Source organism: Lagenorhynchus albirostris, chromosome 17, assembly GCF_949774975.1.
Source record: "Lagenorhynchus albirostris chromosome 17, mLagAlb1.1, whole genome shotgun sequence".
NCBI lineage: Eukaryota > Metazoa > Chordata > Mammalia > Artiodactyla > Delphinidae > Lagenorhynchus > Lagenorhynchus albirostris.
In genome coordinates, this window is record NC_083111.1 from 8,178,994 (window position 1) to 8,201,986 (window position 22,993).

General features: G+C 42.1%; 1 protein-coding gene across 8 annotated transcripts in view; it reads right to left on the minus strand.

Moving 5' to 3' along the window:
- Positions 1-22,993, minus strand: part of ASPH (aspartate beta-hydroxylase) — a 256,661-nt gene that overhangs the window by 68,850 nt on the left and 164,818 nt on the right. For all 8 annotated transcript variants that reach the window (XR_009536458.1, XM_060128096.1, XM_060128093.1 and 5 more), the window contains 2 exons: positions 19,641-19,778; positions 1,337-1,472 (listed from right to left, as the gene is read on the minus strand). Coding sequence is in view for 7 of the 8 variants with exons in the window: in XM_060128096.1 (XP_059984079.1) it covers positions 1,337-1,472; positions 19,641-19,778 (274 nt within the window). In the remaining variant the exon portion in view is untranslated. The remainder of the gene's footprint in view (positions 1-1,336; positions 1,473-19,640; positions 19,779-22,993) is intronic.

Genomic DNA, 22,993 nt, shown 5'->3' on the forward strand with positions numbered 1-22,993 from the left:
TTAGTGTAGGAAGCCATGAAGCATGAGGATGTTGATGGAACGGAGCCATCAGATGAACTGGTGAATGCTTACGGCCAACAGAATTGACTCATTTAGTGAGATGCCAATAGACAAAATTAGCATGTTGTTCACATATTGACCTTATCACAGCTCTATTTAAAAAAATCTTGCTGGCAAAAAGCTGACACAGTCACTTGAAATCATGTGATGTCTCTTCTGTTGGACATTTCCCTGAAAATAGTACTGAAGTCGTTCTTCTTTCTCTGACGTGTAAATCTTAGTATTCTGAAAGCATACCGACATAAACAACAGTGCTATTTGTCCCATGATATAAACCAACTGCTTATCATCCTCTCAATTTATTTTCTGCAGCTAAAGATGTGTGACACATGCTGTTTAGTCTTCAAAATAGATTTACTTTTGTTCAGCTACCGTTAACCCAGGTTAACTTGAATTTTCCAGAAGAGAATTGGAGAGAGCTTTAAAGATAAAATTCAGTGCTCCTCATTTCGAGGACAGATTGATATATTAACTCATTGGACACACACAGATTGAGGCCCTGTCTGTGTACCTGGGCCTGGGTTCAGCTCAAGGAATATTAGGTTGACTGTGAACCTCTTCCTATTTTTTTTTTTGCGGTACGTGGGCCTCTCACTGTTGTGGCCTCTCCCGTTGCGGAGCACAGGCTCCGGACGCGCAGGCTCAGCGGCCATGGCTCACGGGCCCAGCCGCTCCGCAGCATGTGGGATCTTCCCGGACCGGGGCACGAACCCGCGTCTCCTGCATTGGCAAGCGGACCCTCAACCACTGCGCCACCAGGGAAGCCCTCTTCCTATTCTTGATGAGCTCAGACACTAGTTATTATTGACTTGTCACTCTGGTTTGTCACCACCCCAACGGCTCTCACCGCGGTGGTATCATTTTGGCACGCAACATCGTCTCCAAGGTACAGGAGCAAAAGAGGCTCAGGAAAGCTCCTTTCTAAGGCGTCGATGAGCACACGGTGGGCTCTTCAGTTACGTCTGTACGGTAGGGTTACTCTTTGTAACATATCATTTAACAGGAAAGACCAGGAAAATCAAAATACAACATATATATATATATTTATCCAAATACACACATGCATATACACACCCATATATTTACATGCACACACACACACACACACACAGATGAGTGTTCCTACATAGTTTCAAGAAGTAACAAATAGATTTTCATAATCTGGGTTTCCCAGGTAGTTTCCTTTAAGTCAGGGAACCCTAGCTCTGGGAGGTATTGGCAGAAGTCCCCCCTTCCCATCAGGTTGCAGAGAATGATCTGGAAGTAGCATGCTCACCTTGCTGCCACAGTGTAAACTGGCTCCAGTCACCCTTTTCCCTCAGGTTCTCATCTTCAGGCAGAAACAGGCCCTGGGCTCTATCCATCACTGCAAGGCCTTCATCTCGGATTAACTTCCAGTTTCTTTCTAAGGACTAGAGGGAAGATTCTGGTTTTACTGGACTGAAAATATGCCTGGTAAAACACCTTATAGTGACGTTCAGCTTTTTGTTTGTCTGATTAATAAGTAATGAAATGTTCCCTCTCATCTAGATTACTTATTTCAATTTCCTCTAGGACCTCTTGTCAAGGGTGTAAAAAAACCCACCTAATAATTAGTTTTCAGAACCAAGTGCCTTCGCAGCATAAATGTTTCAGTAATTCCCAGGAACCGCTGAGAGCAGTTCCGTCTAACGTTTGTTTTCACGTCTGCCTAAAGGTCGTTTTTTCACAGACCCTAACCAACCGAGAGGACTAATCTTGTTGAGCATCATTACATCAGGACCCTGCCGTACAGCCCACATGACACTCCAGCGTCCAAACTGGAATACAAATCACAGACTTAATTCCACCTCCCAATAGAGGTCCTCATAAAGACGCCATTCAACGTGGTAAATATTAATTAAACTTTCAAGAACATTGGGAAAGTGTCCATTGGAGCATGTGACGTGTTATAAAATTAGTAGCAAAACAAAGCCAATACATGTCCTCGTGTTTAGAATTCAGCCAAACAAAAACATTTCTTTGACTTCTCACTTTGAGGGTGCCTTAGGCTCTGTCAGTAAGTGCCTGGCTGGTGAGGGTAGATCCCATGGGAGGAGAAGGACAGGCTCTCCTCCTGGGAACCCTCACTGCACAGCGATACTGATGAGCAGTGGAGATGGCAGAGGGGTGGGTGCTATGGGGGACGGCAGGCCAGGGCAAGCATCCGGAGTGGCAGCCTCGGGGGAAGTACTATCAGGAGAAAAGAACGAAAACGGCATGAAAGAGGCTAGGTTACACAGAGAAACCGGGATTTTGAAACATTCATAATTTCAAACATTCCTACGTTGCATGGGAAGTGGATGTGGTCGTGGAGTCTACGGGTACCCGGATAGCGAAGAACACAACAGATGATTTCAACGAGAATCGGGGCTCAAGAGCAAGGAAGTAAAGCTGATGAGTTACAAACACATATAAAAGATGGAAGCAACAATTAGCGTGCTCTGAAAATGGACCGAGTTGCCTTATAAAACAGGGGTCTCGGGCTTCCCTGGTGGCGCGGTGGTTGAGAGTCCGCCTGCCGATGCAGGGGACACGGGTTCGTGCTCCGGTCCGGGAAGATCCCACGTGCCGCGGAGCGGCTGGGCCCGCGAGCCATGGCCCCTGAGCCTGCGCGTCCGGAGCCTGTGCTCCTCAACGGGAGAGGCCACAGCAGTGAGAGGCCCGTGTACCGCAAAAAAAAAATAAATAAATAAATAAAATAAAATGAAACAGGGGTCTCTATCTTTTGAAGTATTCAAGAGAAGGCTGGATGACCAATTACAGGTGGGGCAAAGCACAAGAGAAGGTGTAAAGTGTTTTTACCAACCCGTGCTTTATGAATTAACGATTCAACGTAGGAAAACCAAGAAGGAGCCAGGAAGACGGCACGAGCAGAGGACTCCACCAAAGACAGATACACTCAGAGATTTGTGTGAAGACACGGTACCAACTTCAGCCAAACCCCGGGAACGCTTGTGACACTCTGTGACCGCATTAGGTATATTCCAATATTCTAGGGCAAGCGGTAGGTTTTAAGATTAGATACTGATTTTATACCGCTTTTTTCCCCCTTGTTACTTTGAGTCTATTGACATTTCTTTTTTAAAAAAATTCAGCTTTGAGGCTTAATTAACATATAAAATTGTAAGACATTTAAAATGTAGATCGTGGTAATTTGATATACATATACATTGTGAAAGGAATCCCCCCACCTGATTAACACATTTATCACCTCATATATTTATTTATTTGATATTTTGGGAGTGAGAATATTTTACTTCTATTCCCTTAGCAAATTTCAATTTACAATACGGTGTTGTCAACTACGGTCTCAATGTCATACATCAGGTCCTTAGACCTTATCCATCGTATAGCTGGAAGTCTGTACCCTTTACCCAAACCTCTCCCTACTTCCTTCGCCTCCAGCCCCTGTCAGCCACTTTTCCACTCTGTTTCTATGAGTCTTACTTTTTTTTTTTAATTGAGATTCCACATTGTAAGTAATACCACACAGTATTTGTCTTCCTGTGTCTGGCTTATCTCACTTGGTGCCCTCAAGGTCCGTCCAAGTCACAAATGGCAGGATTTCTTTTCTCGTGGCTGAATAGTGTTCCATTGTGCGCGCGTGTGCGCGCGCGCGTGTGTGTGTATGTGTGTGTGTGTGTGTGTGTGTGTGTGTGTGTGTTACATCTTCCTTATCCACTCATCCACTGATGGACACTTAGGTTGTTTCTATATCTTGGTTATTGTGGATAAGGGTACAATGAACGCAAAAGTGCAGATATCTCAAAATATTTCACTTTGAATTACATTTGCATTTCTCTGGATATAGACCCAGTAATGGGATTACTGGGTCACTTGGTAGTTCTATTTTTCACTTGTTGAGGACCCTCCGTATTGTCTTCCACAGTAGCTGCACCAATTGATTTTATATTTCTATGAAACCCACCCACTGATTTGTGTCAAAATCTGGAGCTGCTCTTATCATCTCCATGCTCTCTGCTGGTGTGGATCATCTGTCCACAAATAATCTTGAAACCATGCCCCATAGAGTTAAAAAAACCACCCTGAAACTGTGCCCCATTGGGTTAACAGAAACTTGGTGACTAACAGAAATTCTTCAGTTTGTCTTATAGTTTGCTATATATCTGCTTGCAGCCTACTTTACTACCCACGCTCGCCTTAATTATTTTCTTGCAAATTGCATACCCTCCAAGCTTCATGTTAGCCTAAACAATAAGACATTTGCCTGAGTTGTTTTCTAGGCACTTGGAGTCAGCTGTGTCTAGTTCAAGCTCCAGCTGGCTAAGGCTGGTTGGGACCACTGACCCTAAAACTGGGCCTGTATAGGTGTCTGATGAATGACTGTTTGATGTCGAGGACCAAAACCTGCACACTCAGATCATGCTAAGTGCCTCCATTGTTATTTTATTTTATCTATTTATTTTGTTTTATTAAAAAAATTTTTTTTCTAGGCCATGCCATGCAGCATGTGGGATCTTAGTTCCCCGACCAGGGATCGAACCTGTGCCCTCTGCATCGGGAGCATGGAGTCTTAACCACTGGACCACCAGGGAAGTCCCTCCGTTTTTACGCATACATTCCATGAAGAAGCGTGTAACTTAGAAACACCTTGGGCAGACCACTGATTACCTCACCTTTTCCCTACATCCAATCACCTTTCCCCACCCCTAAGATCACCCTACTTCTTTATCCCATAAATATCTCAAGCTCCTTGCCTTCAGGGAGGCAGATCTGAGACTGGTTCTCCCGTCTCCTCCCTTGGCTGCCTGTGAATAAATCCTTTCTTTGCTGCTGCGAACCTGGTAAACGAACCTGGTTTGGTAACAATTTCAATATTATTTCATCCCAAGAAGGTAATTCATAAATAGTAAGTCAAAGACTGCATTGCAATTAAGAGATACTCAAAACCCCTCACTTAGGCAGGTCCCCAGAGTGAGAGAAGACCACGGTTTTCTCAAGAATCCCAAGATCAGGGAAAGAGAATGCACCCCAGATGGATCTCCCCAAATGTACCTAAACTGCCAACGCTCCCCGCAGCTACTGTAACTTATTCAAGTTGTTAGATAAATCTGTCTAATTCATGTTAAACTGCCACAAAGACAGGGGAGAATCACCTCTCTAACACTTGAAATTACTTCTCAAATGAGGTTATCAGTGCCTGATATGGCAGGCAGGCTCTCACCCTCTGCCCTCCCAGTACTTTAGTGGCTTCTTTCATTTCTTTTGAAGGCTGATTTTAGGGGCATCTTTGGAAAGAGCTGATCTTTTGTTCCTAAAATAGGCCACAGAGCCCTAGGGAAAATGTTCAAGTGACTGCATCACTAAATAAAATGTTTAAATTTTCTTTAAGGGCAGGCTGTCTTTTACATGTGAAATGTCGTTCCTGCCCCCTTCCGCACCCCTCTCCCCAGGGTCCCCCCAGGGAAGTGTCGCTGCAGAGGGACTTTTCTGGGAATAGTGATGACTTTTTAAAAAAACTTTCTTGTTTGCCCCTGTTATACGTGCCGCAGGGGTGCTGGAGGACCGTCCCATCTGGCTGAAAGGAGCAAACAGATGCAGGGTCTCCCGGTCGGTCCCAAGCTGGAAACACTCTTGCGGCAGTGCCACCGACCTGCTCAGTACGCTCAGTGCTGAGCAGACACTGCACGGACATTTATTTTCATCATGAAACAGCCACTCAGCATTTCCTCTTTAGAGTTCAGTAGTTTGTCGTGGAATTTGACAACTGGAAGTGTCTGTACTGTGAGTGCAGTGGAGACTTTTCCACTTTAGGGATGACAGAGCACTTGGGCCGGTGACTGAGCCTAAGGTATCACCATCTAGCACCAGAACCGGCTCTGCGGTGCCCCCTGATTATCCCCGGGGCACCTGTGGGAGGAGGGTGTCAGGCTGCGGTGGGCTCGGGGCCCTGCGCCCCTCTGGGGCAGCAGAGCGGCCGTGGGTCCCCGTCTCCTGTGACTTACAGGGCACACACTGGGCACATACTGGTGGAACAAGGTGTCCCTGGCTGGGAACTGGGTGTGTCTCAAAGGGGGCGCACGCTGACAACTGGGGAAAACTGGGCTAACCAGATCACACCAGTTCTACCTGGTGACATGATGAAAAACACAAAGGTCACAACCATCACGATCCCCTACGTGTTCAACAGAAACATTTTTTCTACGAAAGTAAGGATTCTGCTTGGGGGTGTTTTTCAGCTTTGGAAAGACATGGCAGGGTCTCTTTTACGGGCATCAGGGAGAAATCTGGAATGGGACCCGGAAATGGCATTTTCAAGCACAAACCAATGAACTGCACTATAAAACATTCACATGGTTACAGGGGATTAAAGACCAAACCTAATTACGTGTGTGCTTGTGAGAGAGAGAGAAAGGGAGGGGGGACTGGGGGGGGAGGGGTAGGAGGAGGAAGAAGGGGAGGAAAGAAGAAATGTACTTTCTCTACAGTAACATTATTAGTTGTCTGACTCGGCAAAAAATTCCGCTTTTTAGGAAATTCCAACAGGAACCTGAAGGCTTACACAGACCGGGCCATGCCTACATTTTTAAAGGTTTCATTTGACCTATTACTTCCTTGACCCTAAATTCATTCATTTCATGAAACTGAAAAGAGAAACTCATAGGGTTAGTATTTGAGTTGGTTGCCCAGAGGACAACAGCTTCTGATTCACGTTTCTTCTTCTGGCTACACAGGCTTTAGAAAAGATGATGAGGTGCTTGTTTTCACAGTGCCTCATGGCCTCGTAAACCCGTCATCAGCACTCGCCTCTCAGTTACACCTCAGCTATATTTGGCGCTCAGTCATCTAGAGATGGACTTCCCGGTTTCAAGCCTCATCAATCCCAAACTGTGCGCCAGCTCTCCTTAACCCACACCCTCCCTCCAGTTCAGGGTCGTTTCCTCCTTTCCCAGATATTCTGCTCACCCCGCTTGGACGGCACACTTTTTTCTTCCACATCAGATTAAGTCCTATTTTTAAAGGCTTCTCCTAACACTGATTTCTTGCGGAAAGCCTTTAGAGGAGCAGACTAATTCTTAACTATTTCCCTTCATTCAATTAAGACACACACATTTTTTTAAAAGTCAAATATTACTACAAGTCTTACAATGAAAGCAGCAGTACCTTACTCAAGTTTTCCCCAGAGTCCAACCCCCAACTAATCCCTTTAAATATTGTTTTCTCATATCTGCCTGCTTCTATCTAAGTAATCTGTTTATATTTTGCTATCTCTTGATTTATTAATTCTAGACTTGATCTCTTATTTTCTGTCAGGGAAGGGAACAAGTTAACGATCTGATGTCTTCTTTTCCCTCGTCTCCATCTAGCAGTTCAGCTCATGTCACAAACCTTTCATACATCTGGGTAAACTCACATCTGGGTTTTACTGAGTTGTAACAATTACTCTTCATGTCACATGCAGCATTTATAGATTCTGCCTCCTTTGCTTTGGCTTAATTCTGTAATGGCCTTATCACTGTTTCTTCTTTATAGCCCTGCAAGAGTGCTGTAAAACCTCTTATACTATTCTACGCTTTGCCAAAAACATCATGTAAGCTATTACTTTCTTTCTCTCTTTCTCCGAAGATAGCCCTCCAGGAGCCACCTGCCTCGCTCTGCTCTGAACTGGTCGGTGTCTGGGCTTTTGCCGGACAACTGTCATCAGGGAGCTTCTCCTGACCTCTGCCCAGTATGAGGCTCCCTAATTATTGGATTCTAATCTGGATAAAGGATTATCTGTGTTCTTGAGAAAGGACACACCACAGGTAAAACTGAATTTCTAAAAATGTCTGAAGCTATTCTTTAAAAAAAAAATTTATTGAAGTATTTACAATGTTGTATTAATTTCTTCTGTACAGCAAAGTGATTCAGTTATACATGTGTGTATATATATATATACTTTTTCATATTCTTTTCCTTTGTGGTTTATCGCAAGATATTGAATACATTTCCCTGTGCTCTACAGTAGGACCTTGTTGTTTATCCATCCTACATATAATAGTTTGCATCTGTTAATCCCAAACTCCCGATCCATCCCTCCCCTATACCCCCTCCCCCTTGGCAACTGCAAGTCTGTTTTCTGAGTCTCTTTCTGTTTCGTATATATGTTCATTTGTGTTGTTTTACAGATTCTGCATATAAGTGATATCACATGGTATTGGTCTTTGTCCTTCTGACTTATCTGAAGCTGTTCTTACACTTGATTGAAGGCTTGACTATGTACAGAATTCTAGGTAGTAAATAATTTCTACATAGACTTTTGAAAGCATTGATCCATTGCGTTATATAACATTTAGTGCTGCTGTTGGGAAATCTGATGCCTTTTGGATTTTTTTTTTCTTTTCCCCTCTAGAAGCTTCATAAAAGTCAATACAGTGTAGTGGTTAGGGGTGTAAAACATGGGAGCCAGGCTGCCTGGTTTGAAAATCTCACTGTGCCACTTATTAGCTGTGTGCTATCGGGCAAATTACTTAACCACCCTGTGCCTTAGAGTCCTCACTTATAAAGAGCATGAAATACTACTACTTCTCTCAGGAATCTATAAGAAGATTAAATGTGCTAAAAGTAACTGTGCTATATATGGATAGAGCTATGATGATAATGATGAGAATTTTAAGATCTTCTTTGTTGATTTTTTTTTACTTTTTTTTTTTTCATAAATAGTAAGTCAAAGACTGCAACAGGCCTCTCACTGTTGCGGCCTCTCCCGTTGCGGAGCACAGGCTCCGGACGCACAGGCTCAGTGGCCATGGCTCACGGGCCCAACCGCTCCACGGCATGTGGGATTTTCCCGGACCGGGGCACGAACCCGTGTCCCCTGCATCGGCAGGCGGACTCTCAACCACTGCGCCATCAGGAAAGCCCCAAATTTCCTTTTCTTATAAGGACACTAGTCACATTAGATTAGGGCCACCCTAATGACCTTATTTTAACTTCACATCTTTAAAGGCCCTATCTCCAAGTACAGTCATATTCAGAGGTACTAACGGGATTAGGAATTCAATATATAATTCTTGAGGGGACACAAGTAACTTGTAACACTAATGCAGGTTCAGGTTAGAACTACATCCAGCTAAGAAAGCAAATAGCAGATGGGAAGGGATCAGGAATCAAGTAAGTCTATAGCAGCAAAATAAAGCATAGTCATGGGAAAAGTCAGGAAGAGTTACACTTTTAACACGTGAACAGACCATAATACAGGAATTCACAGAGCTCAGGTTAACATAAGCAAGATTAGGTAAGTAACTGTGTATGACTAGCTGTTAAGAAAAAAGGGAATTGAGAAAATATAGACATTGGCAACTGAGAAGTCCCAGAGATGTGCGTGTACTTTGAAAGGTTCTGACTCTAAGAGAAGGCATGTGGTCGAAGACTATTCCAGGCCAAGTTTACGCATTCAGTTGGAGTTAGAACGCATTGATAATAGTGGTGCGTTACTAAAATGTATACCATTTTTACCTCATTATCTAAGAACATGCTGGCTCTAGTTAATTATTTTAGGAATTACAGATCTGATTTTTTAAAGTCAGTTTCCTTAAATCTTCGCTAAAACATGGCTGTACTTTACACTGTGATGAGAAGACACGGGTGGCAGTGTCCCCTGCCTTAGAGAGAATATACCAGGTAGAGGGGCGTCCTCCTGAGCACCGAGCTGAAGTGACGAAATCCAAGCAAACACCACAGCGCGTGCAATGCTCTCACAGCAAGCTGATTTTAATAAAATCTCTAGGGAAATTAGTAGCATTGAAGGAGCAATCTCTTGCTGGTCCTAGTGCATTTTTTTTTTTTTTTTTTTTTTTTGCGGTACGCGGGCCTCTCACTGCTGTGGCCTCTCCCGTTGCGGAGCACAGGCTCCGGACGCGCAGGCTCAGCGGCCATGGCTCACGGGCCCAGCCGCTCCGCGGCATGTGGGATCTTCCCGGACCGGGGCACGAACCGGCGTCCCCTGCATCGGCAGGCGGACTCTCAACCACTGCGCCACCAGGGAAGCCCCCTAGTGCATTTTAATCACACCTCCTGTTTTTCAAGTTTGAATATAAAAATAAAGGAAAACATCTGACATTTCTTATCGTGGAAATAAACAAGGACCAACCAAATGAGAAAAGCAAAGGCTATTTATTCAGACAAGCAAGGGAGTCTGCCACGATCACCAGTGTATTGGCAGAGACGTGGGAAAACTTTCTAGTGAAAAAAGAGAAGGATTCAGGGGTGCCCTGATTGGAGGCTGTTGGCCTGGGGAAGCTGTAGGCAGGCTGCCTAGAAGCTGGGTGTTCTGGTGATTGGTGAGCGGAGCATATTTGGCTTTCTCTGGTGGGTCCTAAGTTGGAAGCGGGGACAAAAACTAGGAAAGCTGTCAGTTATCAATCAAGTCCTGGCCATTTGGGGCAGAATGTGTTAGAAGTGATTGTTTAGCTTTCTGGATTGCCAGTGGAGATAGTAATCTGGCCTCCTGCCAGGCTGATCTACAGTAGGCTCGCTTCCTGGTTTATTTATTGTAGAAAAGGGGTTCGTTTCCCTGGCAGGCTGCTGAAGATTGTAGGTCAAGGTTCTATTTTTATAAATGGTCTGGCCATTGCCGCTTAGTATATACAGTCTCTCGTATCCTTACTGAACAGAAAGGATAGCATAAAGTATGTGGCACAGGGCAAGAGAAGAGTCTTGGAGGACTGAATTTTGCTCTTTCTAAAGAGTGGGAAAAAAGGGGTTTCTTCTCCTAGGAGAAAGGCAAAAAGATTGCCAGGAGAAGCAGCCAGCCTGAGGGCTTCAAGGACACAAGAGTGCAAAGGAGACCCACATTCCGGTACTCTAGCCCAGACTGGCAGGGATGCCAGCCAACATTCTCAGTCAGAGGAAGGTAAAAGGGGAAATAAAGTTCTGTCGTCCCTTCCCTGCTCTACCCACGGGGAACGGTGCAGCGGGCTAGGTCAGGAGGGAGTAAAAACCCCAAAGCCCCTAATCTCAAGGGGCTGCAAGTCTGACAGAGACTTTCCGTTTATATATATAATAAACCACTTGATAAACAGAGAAGCAAGTTATCTACAATGTGTGTGTGCACATGCATCCATCGGTGCGTATGTATATTAAGATATAGATCATGACCTACTGAAACAGAGCAGGACCCTGTGGTCCTGGCCCACCATGTCCTCTGCCTGCCTTTTGTCTGTGGAAAAACTTTAGCCAACGAGTACGTTTAATCAGAGAAGTGAGAAAATGCGGAAGCAAAGAAAAGCAGTCAAACAGGACAAAACAATAACAGTTTAGTCAGGAAGCAAAGTCATGGACCTTTAATTCCTCCTCAAGGGCTACAGATAATATTCTGAGCCCTATCCTGTGAGCTGTCTTGTAGATACTGAAACCCTTACCGGGTGGAAGAAATTAACTACATGATGAGCAGACTGCAGCCATGACATGAGCTGCCACATTACGAGAATTAGCCCCAAGGAAATGGGAACAAACCGACCCGGAACTGAAGAGTAACTGTACTTAAAACAATCAAGATGATGCTTGTCAGACCACCACGTGACCAATTTCAAGATGACTGTCAGAGCTGCTTGTGCTGTTTCTGCGCACAGCCCCTCCCTGCACCTATAAAAGCTCTTGCCCCCTGGCTGTCCTTTGGACAGGAGTCCGCCTCCACACACCTCGCCCTCTCCCCACCCCCATCCCCGCATGCCAGCTCTTGAGCGGTAAGCAGCCGGATCCCACTTTTGGTAACACTGCTTGATCAAAAATTTTGGAACTGCAAATGGCGTACTAACCTACAGATGCAGCTTGCAGTGTAGTGCCCGGGTCTGTAAGTCAAACACTGTACTGCAAGCTCCCGAGGTGGACCAGAGATAAAGGCAATTTTGAGGCATTTTTGAAAAAACTGACAAATATTGAAAACTCATCAATTTTGCTTTGAGAAAGAAAATGACCTTTGAGTTTGAAATAATTCAAAGAATTTCTAATATTTCACCCTTTTGATATGTTGCTATAACTGGCATCTTAGACCCCCCTATAACCGTAGCAGAGTGTCAGCTCTTATTAAGGGCTCACACTTAAACACACACGGGAACATTCACGATGGTGGTGTTTTGTTGTGTTTTGTTCTGTTTTTGCACCTTGTAGGAGAGGAGGAACTGAGGCAATTATTTTGCATTTGGAGAGAAAGAAACCGAGGCCCAGATGGATGAAATGACTTCCTTAAGGTGTCAGAGCAGAGAGCAAAACTAACCTGCTTCTAAAGTTCACTTTTAAATCACATAACCATCGAATTCTGTAAATTCTCTGGACTGTTGTTGTCATTTTTAGTGAAAATATCATTGGAATCCAAAAGTCGAAAGTCTGATTTAGAAAAATAGGATTAAACTATTACGTTAATCTTAAGAAACTGCTTTCAGCACTTCTTTATAGGATGATACTTACTTTTCTACAAAATTGATAATCCTCTTATTTTATAGCTTAATTCCACTGTAAGTCTGACATTTTTGCTTCTGTCTCAATCCAATTCATTTCAAAAGCAGTTCAGCGAAAATATTCAAATATTTAATCACACAGATACGAATGCTGAACCACGAATTCACTCCTGTATAAGTCCTATTTTTGTCCAGGTGGCATTATTCATACACAACGGGTTTCTTAATTAATAAAAGCCAGAGTCTGAGAGAAAATGCCAGGAAGAGTATCGTTCAATCAATCATTCTTACGCACTGTGTCACAACACTGGCAAGTTTTACTGGGCACTTCTCCAACTGTAATAAAACTACCGTATGAGGAGGGAAAACTTATCAGCAATGCTATAAGCTTCTATCAGAGCAAATGCTGTGAAAACCTCAGAAAAAGCATGCAAGAGTTTCCCTTTTTCCCAGTGATGAATGCAGAGTTAGGTAGCAGGGAAAAAAATAGAAAAGGGTTATTTTGAACTATGGTTTTCAGTTGCTATTGGCTGTTGTGCTCTCCATGTTACTACAGCAGTTTCAAGGCATGCATGTTTACATCTAAATTAGCCATGGAATAATTTGGATCAAAAAGCTAATCTCAAAAAGAAGAAGAGCAAACTTCTTAACTATGATGGCTTTCCTCTCACTGGAAGAGATTTCTCTTCCCTTTCCTATTTATAACCTAGCAAAGACATTAATCTATTTTTGTTTCAATTTCTACGTTAAATACCCCCAAAACACTTAGGGTTTTCATATCTGTTATTTGGGCAAAAAAAGTACTCAATTTTAATGAACATATGCCTAAAAGAGAAAACTCTACTGGGATATTTTTCACTAAATTTTTTTCATCAAGTTGCACAGCCTCTTAACACCCCCAGTGCACAGAATTGCCAAATTGCAAGCTACACAATAAGGGGAAACAATGACAATTCAACAAAATGGAAAAACACAGATGATAACATTTTACTGAACACTGTCCCGTGCCTTCAAGAAAATTGCACTCTACAGCTCACTGGAACATACAATGAAAATAATTTAAATGAAAATGTGCTATGCATGGCAGTTAATCATGACGTAAGGGCCAGATCTGGGTAAGTATTCTAAAAGGATTTTGGCCAAACATGGCAGCTACCCCATCTAGAAGGTTTCCACCTTACAGTATGAATGCCTGGGTGATGATCCATGACCCACAACAGTCAAATCTGTAATTTGAAAATGGAAAAAAATCTTGATGTGCAAGTGTGTGTCAGCTAAACGGTTCTGGGCCCTGGGTTCCTCACACAGAAGGTTCTGCCTTGTCATACTCACTACTGGTGAGTGGTCACCCGAAATTACTTTAAGTCATAACATATACAATATTAACGTTACTGCAAATCAAGGTAGTTAGTAAAGTAAAGCTAACTTTACAATCACAACCCCCAGCTGTCACACACTCTGAGATTCTATGCTGCTGGGGACCCTGGGATTAATGCCCAGGACTTGCTTTTTTTCTTCTTAGATGAAGCAGAGCTTAAAACAGGCAGGGCTGAAATCAAGCCCAGAGAAACAGAATTTTGAAATAGAGATTTTAATAATCTTTTTTTTTTTTTTTTTTTTTGCGGTACGCGGGCCTCTCACTGTTGTGGCCTCTCCCGTTGCGGAGCACAGGCTCCGGACGCGCAGGCTCAGCAGCCATGGCCCACGGGCCCAGCCGCTCCGCGGCATGTGGGATCTTCCCGGACCGGGGCACGAACCCGTGTCCCCTGCAATCGGCAGGCGGACTCTCAACCACTGCGCCACCAGGGAAGCCCCCTGAAATAAAGATTTAATTGGCTAGAAGGAGAATAACACGAGACGTAAGAGCAGACCTCAGTAGCTTTGAGGGCGTAGTGAGGTACCAGTGAGGGCACGGACTTGAGCATAAGAAGGCCTCAGTTCCAATCCCAGCCCTCACCTATTAAATATAGGGCCTTGGGCAAATCTCTTAGTTTCTCTAATCCTTACTTACTCAAACGTAAGTGGGTACAATGACACCTATCTTGAAGAGTTGTTGTAAAGATGAGAAGTATTATATACCAAAGTGCTCAGCACAATGATTACAAATAGGCATTTCATACACGATGGCTGTTATGTTATTATTTCAATAATACATAAAATTTCAAAATGTGCTTTCCGACTAATTTTTTAGAAACTAGAAAATACTTTCCTATGAAAACAAGGTAACACATAAATTAAAATTATAAATGATAACAATAACTAATGTTGATTGAGCACTTCCTACCTACTTATTAAATAAACAGCCACGGAACAAGCACTATTGCCACAGGCACTTTGCAGATAATGAAACAGAAGCATGAAGAAGTGTTGCTCAATGTCACATGGCGAGTAAAGAATGAGACCAAAAATTCAAAACCAGGCAGTGTGGCTACACAGCCAGTGCTCTAAACTGCTTCACTGTATTGCCATCCACGGCCGAAGGGATAAAGAGGATGTGGTGTGTATAGAGAGAATGGAATATTACTCAGCCGTAAAAAAGAATGAAATTCTGCCATCTGCAGCAACGTGCATGGACCTAGAGAGTATTATGCACAGTGAAATAAGTCAGACAGAGAAAGATAAATGTTATCACTTACATGTGGAATATAAAAAATAAAGCAAACAAATGAATATAACAAAACAGAAACAGACTCACAGATACAGAAAACAAACTAGTGGTTACCAGCGGGGAGAGGGGAAGGAGGAGGGGCAAGATAGGGGTATGGGATTAAGAGATACAAACCACTATGTATAAAACAGATAAATAACAAGGATATACTCTGTAGCACAGGGAATTATAGCCATCATCTTATAATAACTTCTAATGGAGTACAAACTGTAAAAATACTGAATCATGATGTTATATACCTGAAACTAACGTAATATTGTAAATCAATTATACTTTAGTGAAAAACCAAACGAAACAGACAAACCAACAAAACCGCGCAATATGGCTGTGGAGCAGATGCTCTAACCTGCCTCGCTGTACTGCCTCACTGATGGTCAAGTTAGGTGTTCTTCATCAACCCCCAGAAACCTGTTTAGTTTTCAACATACTTGAACCACAACATATGTATCACAGTTTCCCAATTTTTAACAGATTTATTGAGACATAACTCACATACCATAAAATTCACTCAATTAACTTTTTACAATTCAGTGGTTTTTAGTGCATTCACAGACTTGTGAGCCATCGACACTATCTAATTTTAGAACATTTTCATCACACCAAAAAGTAACTCCTTACTCATGAGCAGGTGCTCAGCCTCAGACCCTCTCCTCAGTCCCTGGCTCTCACCCCTTCCTCTCTCCGCTGATTTGCCTCTCGGACAGTTCATATAGATAGAATCATGTAACACGTGGTTCCTCCATGCTGTACCATGGGCCTTGGCACGTCTTCCCTTTTTATTGCCATTGTGTAATACACTACATTTTGTTTATTCTTTCATTCATCATTTAGATGGACCTTTGGGTGATTGGCCACTTTTTTTCTATTATGAATAATGCTACTAAGAACATTCAGGGACACATTTTTGTATGAACATATGTTTGCATTTCTCTTGGGGATACACCTAGGAGAAGAACTGCTGGGCCTTAACTCTGTGTTTAACATTTTGAGGAACCGCCAAATCGTTTTCCAAAGTGGCTGCACCCCTCTGCCTCCCCACCAGCAAAGTTCCAGGGTTCCAGTCTCTCCACGTACTTGCTACCACTTGTTAATGTTCATCTTTCTTGTTGCAGCCATCCCAGTGAGGGTTAATGCTATCATATTGTGGTTTTGATTTGCATTCCCTAATGACAAATGTCATCGATCACCTTTACATAGGCTTCTCAGCCATTCATTATCTTCTTTGAATAAGTGTTCAAATCTTTCCCCATTTTTTAACTGAGTTATCTGTCTCTATATTGAGTTATCAGAGTTCTTATTATATTCAGAGTTCTTATTATATCATATATATATATGTTAGATATATGACTTGCAAATACTACCTCTCATTCTATGGATTTTACTTTCACTTTATTGATCATGTCCTTTGAAGCACAAAAGTTTAAGTTTCGATGAAATCTAATTTATTTTGTCTTTTGTCACTTGTACTTTCAGTGTCATACCCAAGAAAACCATTGCCTAACTCAATAATGTTATGAACACTTCTATGGTTTCTTCTACAAGTTTTATAGTTTTATCTCTTACATTTAGGTTTATATCCATTTTGAGTTTGTTTTTATATATAGTATGAGGTAGCTTTATTTTTTGCATTTAGATATCCAATTGTCCCAGGACCACCTGTGAAAAAGACAGTTCTTTCCCCTTTGCATTGTCTTGGCACCTTTGTCAAAAATCAATTAATCATAAACGTAAGGGTTTATTTCTGTACTTTCAATTCTTATTCCACTGATCTATATGTCTATCCTTATGGAACTATCACACTGTCTTGATTACTTTAATTTGTATGTAGTAAGTTTTGAAACTGGCAAGTCTAAGTTCTCTAACTTTGTTCTTTCTCAAAATTGTTTTGGCTATTCTTGGTCCCTTGTGTTTTCATACGAATTTTAGGATCCGTTTGTCAATTTCCATAAAAGAAAAAAAAGCCATGTGGAATTCTGATAGGGATTGTGTTGAAAGTTTAGATCAACTTGGGAAATATTGCTATCTTAATATCAAGTTTTCTGGTCCATAAACATGGAATGTGTTTCCATTTCTTTAGAGGTTTGAAATTTCCTCCAATACAATTTCATAGTTTTCAGTGTACATCTTGCACTTCTTTGTAAGATTTATTCTTAAGTATCTTTTAAGAGTTGGATGATGACTCCCAAATTTACATGTTGAATCTTACTCCCCCAGTACCTCAGGATGTGACCCTTTTTGGAGACAGGGTCTTCACAGATGTAATAAAGTTAAAATTAAGACATTAGGGTGGGCCCTAATCCAATATGACTGGTGTCTTTTACAAAGGGTGTCCTTTATAAAAAGGGAAAATTCAGAGACAGATACACAAACAGGGACAATGCCACGTGAAGATGATGGCAGAAATTTATAGGTCACACAACTCCAAAGGTTGCCAGAAAACCACCAGAAGCTAGGAGAGAGGAATGGAACAGATTCTCTCACAGCCCCTGGAAGGAAGCAACCCAGCTCACACCTTGATCTTGGAATTATAGCCTCCAGAACTGTGAGACAATTAGTTTGTGATACTTTGCTACTGAAGGTATATCAAGCTAATACAGTACCTTATATTCTTTTTTGAAGCTACTGCAAATGGAACTGTTTTCTTAATTTCATTTTGGGAGTGGGTTTTTTTTTTTTTTTTTGCTAGTGTAAAGAAATACAATTGATTTTTGTATTCTGACCTTATAATAAAATACAGAATAAACATGGTCTAGGAAGACTCACTTAATATACGTTTATTGAAACCTCATTGAAAATTTCTTTTCCCCAGTAAACCAAATTGATCAGTGAAGTCTTATAGGTCTTAAAGAACAAGATGTTCTTTAACAAAAAAATTATGAAAAATGTAAAACATATACTTAAAGGTAGAGAAAAGAGTATAAGAAACCTCTATATATCCATCACCTAGATTCCAAAATTATCAATATTTTGTCACTCTTGCTTTTCCCTTCTCACCTCTCTCCGATGAGTGAATGTAGCTATACTGCCTGGTGGGACAAACAGCCCACGAGTTTTGCCCCTGGGTAACCCTACCCCACCTGAATGGGAGTGAACTGAGAGGAGGTATTTGCTATACTAGTACAGCTGCCTGCAATCCAGACCAGCACAGTGGCCAAACTTAATGTCCTTTCCAAGGATGGAAAAGTTAGGGTATAAATGAAGAAAAGGAGAAATAATAGCTGAAGGTAAGAGGATGAATAAATAGGGTATGTAATGAGGGAAATCCAATATTACATTAACACCTCGAAGAGGCTCAGGGCAAGATACTGTCTCTTAGCTCAGCTACACCAGATGTCTGAAAGGGTAAAGCCATATGTTGCCAAGACCACTCCTACTTCTGGAACTTACGAGATCTAACGGAGGCCTGCCAACCTGAGGGGCCTCGCCCTGGGAGGTACTTTCATATAATGTGAGAATGGACTGGACTCATTATTATTAATGACTGAATGAGATCTAGTAATGTGCCCACATCTGTTAACTGTTAGGATTCTTTTGTTAGAAGGGATCTGCGCTCAAAACCCAGAGGGTGGCTTCGGATAATATAAGAAATATATCTGGTCTTTGTTTCCAGTTCCCGGCATAAACCTCCCAAAACCCATGAAATTTCCTGAATAACTGGAGTGACTTTTGTCATTCATAAGGACCCCTTTTGAGCACACCTGAGTTTATGCTAATAGAACGACTTAGCATGGGGCCCCAGAGAGCCTCCGGATGGGGCTGGTCACCAGAAAGACCAGGTGATTAGAAGGCTGGAACTTCCAGCCCACCCACCACTGGGAATGGACATGGGTGTTGCAGATTAAGCTCTATAAATCTCTTGAACCACAGATCTGATGTGCTTTTGGGTGGGTGCGCTTGTCCACGGGCCAGGAGGCTGTGTACCCCAGTTCCATGAGGATAGGAGCTTCCGCACTCAGGACGCTTCTGGACTTACGGGTGAAAGAGTGGTGAGAACCCTCCTGTCTTCCACTAGGCCAGACACCAAAGAGATTTGTAAGACTACACGACAATTCCCATCTTCTTACTTCACTTTTTTTGCTTTGAAAATATGTTTTTTAAACTTATTGACGTTAACATGTAATGGAGTTATTATTTTATTTTCATAGAAGTCATATAAAGATTAAATTTCCTTTCAGTTTTAATTTCTAAAAATTATCTTGATACACATAATCCCCCAGCACACACACACAAAACTCCTTGGGGTGCTCAGTAAGTTTTAAGAGTGCAAAGCGGTCCTAAAGCCAAAAGATTTGAGATCTGTTCTTCAACAAATTTCTTTCTTCACCATCTCACCTAAACTCTTTGGCTGATGGGATGAAGATCCTTTTTGCCGTATTTTCTGCAAATGCCACTGGAAAGAAAATCTATCTCCTCCCTGACATTCCTTTCCATGAGAAGCCGTCTTTGAATTTAGACGACGAGACAGACAAGGACTCGACAAAGTTAACACTCACCTTCACTAATTCCGTGTAGCCCGTTTCCTTGGGGGTCCACCACGGCTGGGCTTTCAGTCCGTGAACGTTGTAGAGCGAGCGCTGCCACACAGATGCAAAGTGGCCCCTCTGGTGCCCAAGCTCGTACCACTTATATGCCTGGAAGAGTTCAGAAAGACTGAACTCGAAACGAAGCAGTTTTACTAATTTTACAATTAAAGTCCCTAAAAACAAGGTGTGACTTTTAAATAAAGAGCTTGCTAGTCAGGTGCCCAAATCTGTTACACTGGCAAAAATACTGTTATTTGATTGGGTCTCTGATTATGACCTATTATTTTAAATAAATGTGTGTTTTTTATTTTCACTCCTAGGCTGAAAGCTCTCTGAACACAGGACTCCACTGCACTCACTGGTCTCCCCGGAGTGTCCAGCAGAATCTAGGACTTTGTTGAGTGGATAAATCATTTAAGACACAAAAAGGGACTATGTTTATATTTTAGCTTTCATTTCTTAAAGTCTGTGTTTCCTTTCAAAGGAAAGGAGTATGATTTTCATCATTTCTTCACAGATATCTGCATTTACTGAATTGGGATGTTAAGAAGGACAGCAACTTCCTTGTTTTGTTTTTTGGCCACGCCTGGTGGCATGCTGGATCTTAGTTCCCTGACCAGGGATTGAACCCGTGCCCCGTGTAGTGGAAGCGGGGAGTCCTAGCCACTGCACCACCAGGGAATTCCCGGACAGCAACATGAACAGTCTTCTCACGTCCACATGAAGAAGGCTGCCCCAAGGTAACGAAGTATAAATCCTCCATTAAAGAAGCAGACCGAAAGAAAATATTATTCTGAGTTAGCAGTAAATAGAGTGATAGCCCACGTTAGATTTTTTTAGAAGGGAATTTGTGTTCCTAGTATTTTTTCTTCCTGCCATAAGGGATAACATTTGCAGTTGCAGGCTAGCTGTAACATGATACAACTTGCCTCCAAGAAGACTAACTAGCCTTTTCAGGGACAGCTGGCTGCAGTCTGCAGCTCCACACGTACCCTTCAAAGGACGCCCGAACCATATCCTCTCCCAGGGGCCCTCCCCACATGCCTCCTGCACCGTGCTCACCGCATTGTCTTTAGACAGGAAGACGGTTCTAGGAGAGTGCCTAATGGTATCGCCTCCATTATTTAATTCTGATCTGATGATTACTTTTGAAGAGTGATTTCAAATACATATTTTGATCAATGAAAACAGGCAGTTAATATCAGGCAGAGTAAGAAGATAGAAGAATATCTTCATAAAACCCCATCTTACTTTAGATGTAAGAAATAATCACTTTTAAGTCTCTTAAAATTCATAAGTCAAAAAATTTCCTTCGTTAGAAAAATCAAGTGTGATAGCAGAACCACTCCTATTTTCAGTAACACTTTTCAGCTTACTACTAGCTTGTGCATGCGTAATTTCATTTGATCTTTCCAATAACCCCAAATAGCTCCATTTTACAAATGCTCGATCTGAGATTTAAAAAGACTAAATATGTTGAATTATCACCCAGGGCAATTTATTGGCAATTTATTCCTCTTTCCTTCTATCTTTGTATCATTAAAAAAAAAAAACTATCACAAGGGATCTTCTTACTTAATTATCTTTCTCAATAATATCTCAAATTAAGAATGTATATACTAATCACTTATATGTTTTCCTTGAAATACATGTAAGTGGTAACCATAAAGTAATTTCTTTAAAAACGGCTCACGGTTCATTGATTTCAAAAAATATAGCATTTTACCTTTGAAATTAAATTGACTATTTCAGTTATTTTTGTCCAATTTAAATTTAGGGTCTTGTTCCCTATAATCTTCAGTGTTAAACAACATTATTAATTACAACAGATGATTTTTGGAAACTCTTACAGTCCATTAGATTTTTAATCATCAGCAATTCATTTTAAGGACTGGGCATATTGTTAGAGTAGTGAGAAAAATTCTTATAGGAAAATATATTATTATCATATTATATTAATATACATATTATAGAAAAACTTATAACTCTAGTTCAGGAGTTACAAGTCTTAGATTTCAGTCTTGGCCTTAACACTCACCAGGCTGAATGTCTGGGCAAGAGACTTTGCTTACGGGGGCATGTTTAACTGCCCATAAGAGCTTTTCTGACACTCAAAGTGCATCAAACAGGGCCCTTGGTTTTATACCCTCTGCCATTTAACTTTTAGAGAAACAAAACTGTGAAATGATATATTCGAAATTTAAAAAAATCATTTTCAACAATACCTTCAATTATATAGGGGACCCAATGAATTCAGCCAGACTTTTTTTTTTTTTTTTTAACATCTGGACTACCTCACAATAAAGGTTGTTAGAAAATCCATGATCAAGTTGTTAGAATCCTCTGAAAATGTCCTCTTTACAGGAATACTAAAATAGACAGAAAGCATAGCTGGGCACCTTGTTAAATATGGTCTATATCAATGTCTACTATACTTCAAATTAATGCCAGGTATAGTTTACACACACACACACACACACACTCACTACATAACTACATAGAAATAGTATGTCAAGAGAGTCTAACTCAGAAAAGCCCAGGCCACGTTTGGGGCCCGTGGTACGTGACCCCAGCCAGAGCCTGTTCTGCCTGGAGCGTGGTGCACGGTGGGACATGGGACACACACTTGTGATGAGAACAGGTGGTTCAACTGGCCTGGGAGAACCATGAATGCCATCGTTTGGGAAGAGGGCTTTATTTCTATTTTGCACCATGGGGTTCTTGAGCCCAAGCTGCCTGGAAGAAAGTAAGACTAAATCAGGAAATGACAGCCAGGTTCTTGCAGCCTTCACAGAGGTGGACGGTAACAAAGGCTGGAATGAGAACACCGACCAAGCAAGAGGGAAGATGAGATGGACGCCAGACCTCCGAAGAAGCTGACTGGCCTGGCCGGACTGGAGTGAGGAGGGGGCTTGTCACAGGAAAGGGCGGAGCTAAGCTGATTCAAGTCTGGATCCTGGGAGCTGGCAACACCATCCAATGAGAGCCAGAACCCAGGAAGCAACGTCCTTTAGAGGAGAACAAGCGAGTTGTCACTGCGGCATCGTGTGAAGAAACTAGGCAGGCAGTAGATTGTGGACTCTGAGTAGGAGACAGGAGCTCGAATGTGGATTTGGGAGTTACAGAAATTCTGGGAAAAGCTGAGGCTGAATTGCTACGAGAGTATCACGATTGGTCTTTCTCCCACTTCCTGCCCATACGAAATGATCCCGTGAGAAAAGTCAAAACTACTTTATTGTCAGCTTCTGCAGCACAGAGGCTGTGGGTTTGCTTCTCTTTTCATGCCTGGAGCAGAGCTTAAGAGCATGAAGGAGGGTTGCTTC